This window comes from Miscanthus floridulus, chromosome 3 (assembly GCF_019320115.1).
Source record: "Miscanthus floridulus cultivar M001 chromosome 3, ASM1932011v1, whole genome shotgun sequence".
Lineage (NCBI taxonomy): Eukaryota > Viridiplantae > Streptophyta > Magnoliopsida > Poales > Poaceae > Miscanthus > Miscanthus floridulus.
Window position 1 is genome coordinate 72920246 of NC_089582.1, and position 14045 is coordinate 72934290.

The 14045-nt window shown below is 45.8% G+C and overlaps 3 protein-coding genes across 4 annotated transcripts; 1 reads left to right on the forward strand and 2 right to left on the reverse strand.

Moving 5' to 3' along the window:
* Positions 1-24: 24 nt before the first annotated feature.
* Positions 25-1947, reverse strand: LOC136545953 (protein ALP1-like). Its single transcript, XM_066537914.1, has 3 exons — positions 1782-1947; positions 1147-1390; positions 25-1066 (listed from the first exon to the last, which is right to left on the reverse strand). The coding sequence occupies exons 2-3, from the start codon at positions 1383-1385 to the stop codon at positions 25-27; spliced, it is 1281 nt and encodes a 426-aa protein (XP_066394011.1). The 5' UTR covers positions 1386-1390; positions 1782-1947.
* Positions 1948-5849: 3902 nt separating this feature from the next.
* LOC136545954 (signal recognition particle subunit SRP54 2-like) lies at positions 5850-7701 on the forward strand. Its single transcript, XM_066537915.1, has one exon. The coding sequence runs from the start codon at positions 6065-6067 to the stop codon at positions 7511-7513; it is 1449 nt and encodes a 482-aa protein (XP_066394012.1). The 5' UTR covers positions 5850-6064; the 3' UTR covers positions 7514-7701.
* Positions 7702-8221: 520 nt separating this feature from the next.
* On the reverse strand, positions 8222-13649 carry LOC136541782 (serine/threonine-protein kinase PBL34-like). 2 transcript variants are annotated; one of them, XM_066533877.1, is made up of 6 exons: positions 13185-13649; positions 11500-11837; positions 11266-11401; positions 10072-10208; positions 9879-10002; positions 8222-9042 (listed from the first exon to the last, which is right to left on the reverse strand). In XM_066533877.1, exons 1-6 carry the CDS (start codon positions 13387-13389, stop codon positions 8534-8536), a joined length of 1449 nt encoding a protein of 482 aa, XP_066389974.1. In that variant the 5' UTR covers positions 13390-13649; the 3' UTR covers positions 8222-8533. The 2 variants fall into 2 exon arrangements, with proteins under 2 accessions (XP_066389974.1, XP_066389973.1); XM_066533876.1 differs by having other exon boundaries at positions 9879-10208.
* Positions 13650-14045: the final 396 nt, after the last annotated feature.

Sequence of the window (14045 nt, forward strand, 5' to 3'; positions counted from 1 at the left end):
AGCAAAAATAAAACGAAATAATATCTAATATAAATCTGGATGATGGTTCCACAAGTGCTCGATGAGGTCTTCTTTCAGCTGATCATGTGTTTCCTTGTTTCTGATCTTCCGGTGCGCATCAATGTATTCATCAAGTGTTCGAGTAGCTCGTCCATGAGCAAGTTCAACATTATTTCCACCATAATCAAAACGCTCGTTAGGGTCGACCATGAATCCTTCATCTTCCACAATCATGTTATGCATGATCACACAAGCTCTCATAATCTGAGATATTGTATCTTTGTCCCAAATGTGAACGGGACCTCGAACAATAGCAAACCTAGCTTGAAGAACCCCAAAAGCTCTTTCGACCATTTTCCTAGCTGCTTCTTGCGCTTTGGCAAAATATTGCCTCTTGTTCCCTTGAGGAAGACTGATCGACTTGACTAAAGTAGCCCATGTGGGGTATATGCCATCAGCTAGGTAGTAGCCCATTGTGTAATCATGGCCGTTAATGGAATAGTTAACTTGTGGAGCTCTACCTTCTGCCAAGTTATCAAACAAAGGTGACCTATGCAGAACATTGATGTCATTATGAGACCCGGGCATTCCAAAGAAGGCATGCCATATCCAAAGGTCGTTCGAAGCAACTGCCTCCAAAATGATGGTGGGCTGCTCCACATGCCCCTTGTACTGACCCTGCTTATCGTACGGACAGTTCTTCCAAGCCCAATGCATACAATCGATAGAACCTAACATGCCGGGAAAACCTTTTTGCTCACCGATTGCAAGTAAGCGTGTTGTGTCCGCCTCAGTGGGATATCTGAGATACTGTTCTCCAAAGATTTCATCCACTGCAACAACAAACCTCCGTAGGCTCTCAAATGCAGTACTTTCGCCAATGCGAATGTACTCATCTGTGGCATCAGCGGGAACCCCATAGGTGATCATACGCATTGCAGCAGTGATTTTTTGGAAGCAACTCAACCCAAGTACATTTGCCGCGTCCCTTTTCTGCACAAAATAATCATCGTGTGCTTCAACGGCGTTCATTATGCGTAGGAAAAGCTCCCTAGACATCCTGTACCTGGAAAAAAATAAATTTTACAAACTCCAGTAATATTTAAACACAGATAACAAGTCAATCCGGAGTGAAAGAACACCAACCTTCGACGGAATAATTCAGGGCCATATGTTGGATTCACTGCCAAATAATCTTGAAACATCCTCTCATGGCCGCCTTTTCTGTCACGGTAAATCATTCTACGACCTAGGATAGAGCCACCGTGTTTTTTTTCATTGGCAAAAGTATCAACAATTGCAGCAGTCCCTAATATCAAACAATCCTCATCATCGGATGATGAATCATCCAATTGCGTTCGAAGAAGGGATCTCTTCCTAGACATGATTCCTGAACGACAAATATATCCTAAATCAAAACCCCAATTCACAATAACTGAAAATAAGAACTAGGTTGCTGCAATAAACAAATCATAACTAAAACTCTCCATAATTCGTTGATGCAATATTATTTTTTGGCTACATTTTTTTTCATACGCTAACATCTGAAAAAAAAAATCAAAAACAGTAACCTGAACATATTGATTGGAATCTGAACATGTAGACAGCAGCCTGAACAAACTCAATGTAATTTTTGAAAAAATCAAACTCAATGTATTCATCTAGGCATATTCATGATACTGAACAAATACAGAGGAGGCTGGGAACAAATAACTTGAACGAGATGCTGGGAACGAGATGCTACGAACCAACTTGGAGAACTCTGGGAACGAGATACTGACCTGCGTACGATGGAGACACGGCGGAATCAAAGATCGGCACAGCACGGCGGCCAGGAGATGGAGACCACGGCGCAGCACCACGTCCAGGAGATGGAGACCGGCGTAGGATGGCGGCCAGCAGATGGAGATCGCCGCGATGAAGCAGCGACGCACGACTGCCACGAGATCTCGGCACCGAGCATATGAAGAGACACGGGCGCGGTCCAGGCCGAGCGTCGCGACAGTTGAACGGTTGAAGGATGTGGACCTCCTTTTCTATTTTACCAAGCCCAAATGCCAAACCATTGGAGATACAAGATTATTTCACTTGCCATTTGTTTTAGCCACTTGCCAAAACCCAAGATTTGGCAAGTGCAATTTGGCAAACCATTGGAGATGCTCTTAGCTTAGAGATTTATTCGATGCTCACACATCCTGCATTCATCTTGAAATCGAAATCGGACATGCTCTACTCTTAACTCGTATATGAATGAAAGGCTTGTAGATTTTGTTCAGTAATCATGTCAAATGTTCTAATTCGTTATAGGATCGAACACTCAACCATGTCTGAATAGCTGCTCTAACTTGTATGGGTATGGGAAAGAGTGAAGGACCACTCAAACGGTACTTTAATATTACTATGTATTACTATTTTTCAAAGAATATATAGTTCATACTTGAAAACGTATCCAAAGCACTGCTCTTAGGGTCCGTTCGTTGGTCTGAAACTTGGCTGAAACTGGCTGAAAAACACTGTTCCGGCTGAATTGTTGTGAGAGAAAAACACTGTTCCGGCTGAAAAAACTAGCCGAACAAGCCGAATATGGGGTAAGCCGAACGGGCCTGCCTACTCGGAAGTGGAGACCAAACAAACAAATTTTCTTTGGCAACAATATTACTATGTATTACTATTTTCTCATGTCTGTTTTTCTTTATTTGTTTAGCTTCGTCCGTTTTTATTTACATCGTGAGTTCTTTTTTCTATCTCCACCGGTCCGTCGTTCTTGGCCCTTTTTTTGTTCTTTCTTTTTCCAAATTATCCCTTTTTTCTTATATATAGATAAATATTAGCAAATATGTTGAAGAAGCAAAGAACAACGAGGACGGAGGACAGATTTCTTGGAACGGATTTAGAGTTTTTTTCAATACTTGTCTTCTCTCCTCCTCACTCCTCTCAATTAGTTTTTTTTTTCCTTGAGAAACCACTCCTCTCAATTAGTACATCGGCGATGGTTCAGTTTGGGCCAGCGACCCGGACGCTGTGCCGTCGAGAGCGAGGGGGCCGGGTCTATTTCGAAGTCCCCGGTTCCTCAGCCCGTGATGGATTAGTGCTAACAGCTGACCAATTACGTACACCCCCTTTCTCCCACAAGTTGTTATGGAATAGGTGTAAATCAAATTTTCTCAACTTTAACTAGATTTGTAGAAAATATATGCAACATTCAACGATCCATCTAATATATACCTAATGCTTAAAAAAGCATCCTGTCTTTTTTTTACTTCTCTAATGTCCTCATGTTTTGGGTATTCCATACACGACTCTTCTCTGCCTCCTCCAAATTCCTTTTCCAGTCCGGATCCAAATGTTTTGGGTATTCCATACACGACTCGTTCTCTGCCTCCTCTGAATTCCTTTTCCAGTCCGGATCCAAATTTCTTTTCCGGTCCGGGTTCCATCCGTATCTATACTATAGTATAAAGAGCGTGCAACCTCAGATCTCCGATCTCTCTCACAAAACACTGTTACCGGCACAGTCAACCGCTGGATGAACAGTACCGGTTTTGGCCCGCAGATGAACAGTAACGGGTTTTTGATAAACGTTAACGGGTTTATGAACACTGCTCCACCGGATCATATGAACAGTGACGGGTTACTATGAACAGTACTAACCCATTAAGGAACAACAACCTATTTTCTTTTCTTTTTCACCTCAATACAAATCTTTTTTCTCCACTATTGCCCGCGCATAGCGCGGGTTCCCTGCTAGATTTTATGGTTGCTCGCCTGTGTTCCGTCATCCCGCACATCCGTTCCAGATGTGTTCCGTCTTCCAGCACGTGCTCCTTGGAACTTGGTAGTCCCAGCGACAAAAACAACGCATGCAATAAACGCTAAAACTACGAGCCACAAGACTCGAACCCACGTCTCCAATCTCCAATAACAGAAGAGACACAACATACCAAGACACCGTATGCTTTACGTGGTATAAAACAAAACCTTTTATATTTGATTCTTCTTTCAGCTAAACAAGTGTAAAAACATGGCATTACATGTATCACGTTCCAAAAATCCACAGTGATTCGCCTTTGAGCTGCCACACTAGCAATGAAGCAGCTGTACAGATATTTAGTTTGCATATTATTAGGTTTGACAGTTTATCTGCAGTCTTAAAAAATAGTTGATACATAAATACTTGATTTTCTTTTTTTAATTTCACCTCAGCCGTGGAACAGTACCAGATGAAATGTTATAAATGATTAGGTCTAAGTAATTTTGAAGTGCTTGATGATCATCTTGATTCGGCACTACAATAACTCAATTGCATTAAAAGTGCCAGGGTTGCGGTGATTGGGCCATGGGATTTGAAATAGAGTCCTGACTTTTTTTTTGTACCACGACGCTCACACAACAGGCGCACTGCACGGTGGGCATGGGGACAAGCCGAGCCAAACATGATCAAAGTGCGTCCAGCAAAATAAAAGCCACACTTGTGGCAAAAGTTTGACAAGAAAATGAGACTATGCCATGTGGAAACGGTATTAAGAAAGTATGGCACATTGTAGTCATGATAGTGAACAACACACCTGCCTAAAAAATTATGGCACGCCTAGCTTATGACGTGGCAAGTTGTGGTTATAATCCAAACAAAGCCTAAGCCCCACGGCCATTCTTAGACTCTAAGAAAAAAAAAGACTGCCGTTGCAACGCATGAGCATATTTGGTAGTGATATTAATTATGTATTATAAATATTAATATTCTTTTATATATCATTGGTCAAAGTTAAAAAAAAAACTGATTTGCTGGGAAGCAAGAACGACTTCTATTTTGGGACGTACGATGCACCATGGGACGGTCACTCCACGGTCACCTGAAGCTGAGGCCTGCACCAAGTTCTCCCATACTTGACCTGCCTCCTCACCACCATCTTGTCAACCTTGCTCCATGGGCACTCCAGCTCCGGCGGCACCACCTCCCAGTCCTAGAGCCCCATCTCTCGCACGCACCGGTCCTTGAGAAGAGCCACACGCTCCAGCGACTTGCACACCCTGGCCAGGTATCTCACCAAGGAAATCTGCCGTAGCATCCGCTTGAACCCGGCAAGCACAAGCTCCTTGAGATGACGGTGCTGGAACGTCGATCGCTGCCACTGCCAACTTATCTCGCGCCCAGGTGGCGGTGCTGTAACCGGGTGATGAGCTACGTGGATGTGCAGGACCTCCAGCGACGAACGATCCAATGCTTTGACCCCGTGAATCGGACGGCGAGGCTGGCGATGATGGGCGCGTTCTCTAAGAAGCAGCCGAGTGCATCGTGCACGCCGGAGCTCTGCCAGGGACGGAGGCAGAAAATCGACATAGGGGGGGGGGGGGGGGGGGGGTCCATTGTTGACAACCAACCATAATAGCATTAAGCTAGCGAATTGCGATACACTATCAATGATGTTTTCTAATTCGATGTAGACTTACTAGGTATTATCATGTTATTGCCAACGTAAACTTATATTATGGATATCATGATCATCATAAAATAAAATATAATTTTAAAATTTTGTAGAAAAAGTAAAACACAAATAGATATGTAACATTCTCTCATCTTGTTTTATATGAATGTTTGATAACTTGCTTTCCATTGCAACACACGGGCATATTTACTAATCCAAATAAAAAAAGATAAAAGTAGAGATTAGACTAATCTTACTATATAATGTTAAACCCCGAAGAGTTTCATGATTTTCTTTTTTTTTTTTGTATTTTTTGCGTTTATTTTGTATATATAAGTTTCGTTCTGTTTTTTTTCCGTTGTTTTTCTTTTCAAGTCCGTTTCCTTTTTTTTAAATTCTGTGCCCGTCTCTTCCCAGGTATTCGGACATTGGATTGGCTGGGGACCGGCAGGACGCGCGCGGCAAGTCGGTACAGCTGTCGATAAACATAGCATGTGCCCACGGCCAAGTCGGTACAGAATCGATTCCGATTAGTTTTTCAGGTGGTAAACAAATACGTAAGCGCACCGCCGCCTGAAAACCCACCTGAAAGTTGGAGGCTCGATCCGCCGCACGCCCGTCGCCCAACCCCAGCCGACGAGATGGTGATGTCGCAGCTAAGCGGGAGCATCAAAGGCGCGCTAGCGCGGATGTCCAAGACAATGGTGGTGGACGAGAAGGTGCTCAACGACTGCGTAAACGAGATCTCGCGCACGCTCCTGCAGGCCGACGTCCGCTTCGAGACGGTCCGCGGCGTGCAGGCCAGCATCAAGAGCACCGTCAACCTGCAGGCGCTCGCGGACGGCACCAACAAGCGCCGCGTCATCCATCGGGCCGTCGTGGCCGAGCTGCGCCGGATGCTGGACCCCGGGAAGCCGTCCTTCACCCCGAGCAAAGGGAGGAAGCCGGCCAGCGTGGTGATGTTCGTCGGCCTGCAGGGCTCCGGGAAGACCACCACCTGCGTCAAGTACGCGGACTACCACCGCCGGACGAAGGGGTTCAGCCCGGCGCTGGTCTGCGCCGACACGTTCCGCGCGGGCGCCTTGGACCAGCTGAAGCAGAGCGCGACGAAAGCCGGCATCCCGTTCTACGGGAGCCACACCGAGTCGGACCCCGTGAAGGTCGCCGTCGACGGCGTGGACAGGTTCAGGAACGAGGAGGGCTGCGACCTCATCGTAGTGGACACGAGCGGGCGCCACAGGCAGGAGGCCGCGCTCCTGGAGGAGATGCGGCAGGTCGCGGGCGCCACGAGGCCGGACCTGGTGGTGTTGGTGATGGACGCCAGCATCGGCCAGGCCGCGTTCGAGCAGGCGCAGGCGTTCAGGCAGAGCGCCCCGGTCGGCGCCGTGATCGTCACCAAGATGGATGGCCACGCCAAGGGCGGCGGCGCGCTCAGCGCCGTCGCGGCCACGAAAAGCCCTGTGATCTTCGTCGGGACCGGAGAGCATATTCCAGACCTGGAGGCCTTCGACGCCAAGTCCTTCGTGAGCCGCCTGCTAGGCTTGGGAGACCTGTCTGGCTTCATGGACAAGATCCATGATGTAATTCCTGGTCCTGCTGATAACACATCACCGTATCAGATTCTGGAGGAGCTGATAAAAAGGGGAAACTTCACGCTCAGAGATCTGCGCAAGCTGTTCCGGGCAGTGCAGAGTATGGGCCCTCTTGGGCAGCTCGTCTCTATGATACCTGGTGGACTCATTAGCGACAAGTTCAATGACAAGGAAGGGCAAGCGAAGATGAAGAGGTACATGACCATGATGGACTCCATGACTGATGCGGAGCTTGACGGGAGCAGCAGCCCGAAGCTGATGAACCAGTCGCGGATCAACCGGGTGGCTCGGGGGTCCGGCAGGCCCGTCAGGGAAGTGGTGGACATGCTGGAGGAGCACAAGCGAATGGCCAAAATGATGAGCAAGTTGCCAAACGTCAAGAGACCCAACGACATAAATCACATAGCCAATGCCATCCCTCACGAGCTGCTCAATCGGTTTGGTGGCAAATTTGGGCTGCAGAAACTCATCAGACAAATGGGCGCCCCCCAAAGTTGATGACTATGTAAACCCTTTCAAGTCGTGGGCGCTAACCGTGCTAGCCTTACAAATGTATGTATGTAGCTATATGATAGATAGACTGTGTCGTGTGAGTACAACTCTACTCAGGTTTTGCCAGGCGTTAGTTTCTTTTTTGTTCATGTTTCTCTCTTTTGGGGCTTTATTATAGGCTGAACTCGTCTCATTTATTAGTATATAATCTTGGCAAAACTCCTACCAGCTTTACTTTAAAAAAACTGTCAGGCGTTGCTCACACCGTGTATATACTTTTTTTTATTATACTAGATATGTTGCCACCACAGCCAGGCTGCCAGCCCCTGACCAACAGGCAACAGCCCAAGTGACCATGACCGCAGCGCATGACACCAGCAGCATCAATCCAAGTCGAAAGAACCGTAAATGCCAGAAGTAATGGCAGCCATAAGCAAGCATGATTATGATCTGGCAGATCTGTACCAACACCTGAAAGCGAGCTGTCACAACATCAATGGCACATGCAAGGGCCTTAAACTGAGCGTGAGCAGATGAGCTACTGCCATCAAGCATGCATTATGGAACGATGATGTCGACACCGGTGATCTTTCATCCATTGCTCCTTTTTGCTTTTCTCCACATGACAATTAATTACAAAGCAACCGACAGTTTAAATAACAGATCAGAGAGTCGCAAAACAGACTAATCAGACTTACCTACTGATGGTTTACAGGATGGAACAAATCCCAAGCATCTGCTGCCTGAGCATTGTTTCAAAGACCGATCAAAACCCTGTTTAGTCCCACCTTTCAAGTCAAGGTATCTAGTGCTGTAGAGATAGGACAGCTAAAATCTAAGTGATAACAAGAAAAAAAATCACACCCGCAGATGATATGTAAAATTCGAATCATTGTTGCTGCTTCATCCACAATATAATTGGGAGCTCAGATGCTATGGAGGTGCTGGATGGCTAAGTTCATACACCAGTTCTGGTTACAACTCCAGTCTTGAAATATATTATGGTCAACAGACAAGCACCATGACTCATTGCCGCTTGCTGTCAAGCCTTGGCGATTGGCGATACGGGGAAGCATGAGGGCCATACGAGAGGCTCCTCATCGGCTGCTGCCCGTTCCGCACAAAGTTGCTCTGTGCTTTCATGCTTTGACTGCCATGTGGGTTGGCAAGGGCTGTGCGCCGCTCATGTTGCATGGACTGGAAGAAGTAGGAAGAGCTGGCCATGTCCTTGAGGTTCTGGAGAGGCTTCAGAACCTCCACCACTTGGCTCATCAGAGGCCTAGCCTTGGGGTCACGGCTGAGGCAGGCATGGGCCAGCTGAGCCGTCTTCTGAGCACCTTTTATGGAGAAGTTCCCATCCAAACGAGGATCTACAAGCTTATAGAATCTGCGTCTTTCTCCCAGATAAGGGCGTGCCCATTCAACCAGGTTGTGTTCTCCATTTGGCCTGTTCTTGTCCATTGACCTTCTACCAGTCATCATCTCTAGTAGTACCACACCAAAGCTATATACATCACTCTTTGATGTCAGGTGACCTGGACGAGAAAGGAACTTATAACTTATAAGCAGTAGGAAACACATAGAAATTTAATAGGCTCCTAAAACAATACCACCCTCAGTCTCAAATTATAGGTCGTTTTAGCTTTTCTAAGTACGTAGATTTTGCTATGCACCTAAATATACGATGTGTCTAGATACATAATAAAAGTTGTGTCGAGAAATGCCAAAACGACCTATAAATTGGAACAGAGGGAGTAGTATCTAGCCTACCTAGCACCTAAAAAAGAAAATGAAACTTCAGTTTACTCCAAATCGTATGTGCATGTGTGTCACACACAAAGTTTCTGCGTGTCACATACACAAGTTCAGTGTACTAGAATGCAAGCAAGCTTACAGCACATGCATACACAGACACACAACCTCAACCTACAACGCAAGTTTAATGTGTGCCGAGCACAACTTTCGTTCACCCCAAATTGTATGTGCATGTGTGTCACACACAAAGTTTCAGTGTCACATACACAAGTTCAGTGTACTAGAATGCAAGCAAGCTACACATGCATACACAGACACACAACCTCAACCTACAACACACTGCCATACACAACTTCTGTATGCCATGTGCGCACACACACATGAGTGTTTAAGTTCACTGAAGTTGTGTGTGCACACATGTCCATGTCTGTGTTGTGTGTTACACACACAACTCCAGACCTTAGAATGCATTGAAGTTTACAGCATTTTAGCACATTATTTTGACAAAATATATAGGGCTGGCTGACATGTTTACAGAACACTAATAAACAACCACACGAAATATCCACTACAAATATGAACATAGATTAAGCAATATCATAATTTATCAACTCACCTGTCATTACATATTCAGGCGCAGCATATCCATATGTTCCCATGACCCTAGTTGACACATGCGTTTTATCACCCTCAGGGCCATCTTTAGCAAGTCCAAAATCAGAGAGTTTTGCGTTATAGTCCTGAAAGAATATGTTAGCAAAGACAATTGTATGAACAGATAGAGTTAACATTTCAATACAGTTGCTTACCGCATCTAGAAGAATATTGGATGTTTTGAAGTCCCGATATATTACTGGTCTTTCAGCTTCTTCATGAAGAAAAGCAAGGCCTTTGGCAGCACCAAGAGCAATTTTCATTCTAATGGCCCATGGGAGAGGCAATGACTCTATTTGATACAATAATATACAAAATATTGTTATTAGATGGGTATGTAAAGGTTCAAGATGAAATTATGACAAAACAAAACAACTTGACATTGGTCAAATTTGGCACATAAAATCCTCTCAGCAATAGCAGCAAACAAAATTCTCAGTAACAGAACTATTACAAAGTCGAAACCCAATAAATGGAACTCAATTCATTTGATTAAGAAAAATAGTAACACTCTAACAAGAGAAAATGTAAAATGGGAAATATGTAAAACCACCTACAGCCCATATTAATGGTTAAAGCTTCAAACAAACAACTAGGCGAGAATCAACATAACACCTTAATCATTTTGGTATGACGCCGGCCCTTGCTTCTCAGATCGTATGGAGGGGAATGAGGAGCGAGAGATCCCTGAAGCTTGCGACGAGCTGAAGCCGTGGTGGGCGGCTAGGGTTTATGCGGGAAGGGGGGAAAGAGGGGCCAGGCGCCCAAGGGTGTCAAGGATGACACAATCCCAGGCTAGTCTTTATTCCTCTCCAAGTTTAATACTTATACATTGAGGACTCTAACAACTTGTGCTAACAAATAGGAAACTAACAAATAGGACCATAATAATCAGTTGACTCTTTCCTAAATCTTCTATGACTCAACTAGACCGGCCCCTGGCTGGTTGAGCCAGTTTGCCGCCTTTCCCTGCGCCCATATGTGGTGCCTACCATAACACATTTCCTCATGAATTCCTATATACCAAAGTGCCAGATCAAGATGTTAGTAAATGTACTCTGTTGGCCAAAAAATTATTCCCTCACACAGTGGGAAACTTTGTGACAAACAATCCCCTGGTCAGTTAAGGTGTCCATACCACTTGTGTTAACCAAAACCAAAGTGCCCGTGCACATGTGATGACCAAAATAGAAGTGACTGTACCACATGTGTTAGAATATCACACTGTATCTATCATCACAAGAACAGAAACGCTAACATGGATTAACCGATAGAAAGGAGAAAAAAAAAGATAACAATAGCATATGTGTTACATAAAACTAATAAAGGTAAGATTAAAAGATACTTGCTTCTAAAAAGATGATTCTCCAAACTTCCACGGGGCATAAATTCGTACACAAGCAACCTTTGATCATCTTCAATGCAGTAGCCAACCAATTTCACTAGATGTGGATGCGGAAGGTTTCCAAGAAAATCAACTTCTGCCTGCAGACAAACAATGATACTTTGCTTAGTGACGCATTAGCAGAAAGCTGAATAATACTCTCTTCAACTAAGTATACCAAGGAAAGACAAAAACATACCACCCACTCTTTATGCCCCTGCAACCCATCATGGTTAAGTGTCTTGACAGCAACAGTTAATCCAGTGCCTGGCTTCACAGGAGCAGTTCCATTCTCCTCAATCCATCCTTTAAAAACACAGCCAAAACCTCCCTCACCAAGAAGACTCTCAGGTCGGAAGTTTCTCGTGGCACACTTCAGTTCATTAAAAGTAAATCTACGCAGTTGGAAAGCTAGTTTTAGCTCCTCTCCAACTATCGAAGAATGTGAGATACTTCCGGTGTTACTGGCTGTGGTGGAACCAGAGGCTGGTGGGACTGATTGGTCCTGGCAACCATCATCAGTCGCTGGTTTGGTTTCTACACATGTAGATATATTATCTGTTAGGTGATAAACACTTAAGGATGATTCAAACTTGAAAACGCTGAGTAAGAGCGCAATTGCTATGAAAATTTTTAGGATTCAGTTTTTCAGACCAAATCTCAAAATCCTGAGGATATGAATCCAAATCCTCAGATCCAGACAAACCCTAAATAGTAAATATTACTAATAAAATAACTATCCATGTTTCCCATTAACAGATAGTGAATCTGGAACCAATCAACCCCACGTATAATTCATGAGACAGATTCTACATCCCATGGCAAGTTCCATATGCATAACTATCAGCACTGAGTATAGTTCAATGTTACATCTGATAATTTTAGTGTGTATCACATAAATGCCCTATGCGGTGTGGCTTAGTACTACGTAATCCTAACTACAAAGTATATTGTCTAGCGAACCAATCAGAGCACTTTCTATTTTGGTTTCCCAACCAAAACTAAGGTATACCACTCGACATTCACTTGACACTCCATTCAAAGGAATTCATTTGTCCACATTCCAACTTTCCAAGTGTGCTCAACCAATTTTTTGGGTGTAACAGAAATCCTTGGATCCTGTCAAAAAATGGTCCTAACTATTTTGTTATATTTACAGCCAAACATGTGCCTGCAAATCAGCCAGTTCAGCAATTCTACACATTTACAAATAAACGAACAGGAAAAGGACAAATGTTAAATTTAAACCCAATTTGAGCATCTGTCTGGCTCGCGCCAACATCCACCCATCTTGCAGCAACCAAACCAGCGCCCAGCATTTCAGCCAAGCTGTTCCTACTCCAACCATTCAAAATCCCCCAGCACTGAAGCAACCTCTCCCCATGACCCATGCCCATCAATGGCACCATTCCAGCTCATAGACAAGAGCACAGAGCAGGCAGCAGACACCACGTCAGCTTATCTGCCACCGCGGGAAAGTAAAACGGAATGAACCATGTCATCCGGGCATACCAATCCCACCCGACACCACCCACTCTGTCCAGCTCTCAATGTCGCGGGGGTAAGTCATACCACCCACCCGAGACATTAGTGCACGCCAACGTACATCCAATTCCAATCATGCAATCCGCCAGCCCATAGTCCGATCAACATCAACTCAACCAAAAAAGAAATAGGCAAAGCAATCCATGCTTCCACCATCTCTCTGACCTCGGCAGCGCCCGTACGGGCTTCCCTGGCAGCCGTGCCCGTGCACACAGACAGGCGAGCGAGCGAGCGAGCATGTGAAATCCCACGATGGCGCAAGCGAAAGAAGCGCGAAGCAGACCAGTTAAACAAACAAGCGAGTACCAGGACACTAACAAATACGACAGCAATTCTTACCGCCGCCGCCACGCGCGCTGGTGGAGGAGTCGACCTTGGCGCGCGACGACATGCAGCCGCGGAGGCGCGGGAAGCGGATCCAGCACCCGGTCACTGGCGCCGCATCCTCCGGCAGCACTGCGGCCGCTACTGCTGCCTTCCCCCTTCCCTTCCGCTTCCCGTCCTTCTCCCCGCGGCGCCGCTTCCCCTCCTGCTGCTTCCCCATCGCCGCACTCCCCTTCCCGAACCAAATGAACACCCGAAGCGCCCCCACTGAGAGACACCCTCGTCAGCGCGGCGGAATGGGAAGCCGCCGCGCGCGGCCTCCGGCGAGAGCGTGGGCGGGCATGGCTGGCGAGGCGGGGGCGCGTCCCGACGAGCCGAGCGGAGCAGCGAGAGTGTGAATGGGGGGCAGAGCGGGCAGGGTAAAGCGCGAGGATTCGGGCAGGCTGGGCAGGGGCGTGGGAATTTGGCCGGCCGGGAACGGGACGGGACTGGCTGACCGAGGCGAGGACGGGGCAGGGTCTTTTGACGCCGTCCGCAGGGACAGAGGCCGTTTTTTTGCAGAACCGCCCCCTCGGTCGGAAGTCGTCATATTTTCCCTGCAAAATGATTGCGTTCAATGTCCTAACTTGTCCATTAACTCTTGATTGCAAAATGACAGATGTACTCTTCAATATTCACCGATTTTTTTTCTATATATACTCACTTAATTATGATTGTCTAATTAATTTTTCAAATGTGCTTCCTTTTTTGGTCAATACATTGACTTTTTTCACACGATGCGATCATATAAAGGAATATATGTTGACATGCTCCTAGTCAAGATTGAACACAGTGTATACAATATAAAAGTATTTGTCAAACCATAATATGTTGACA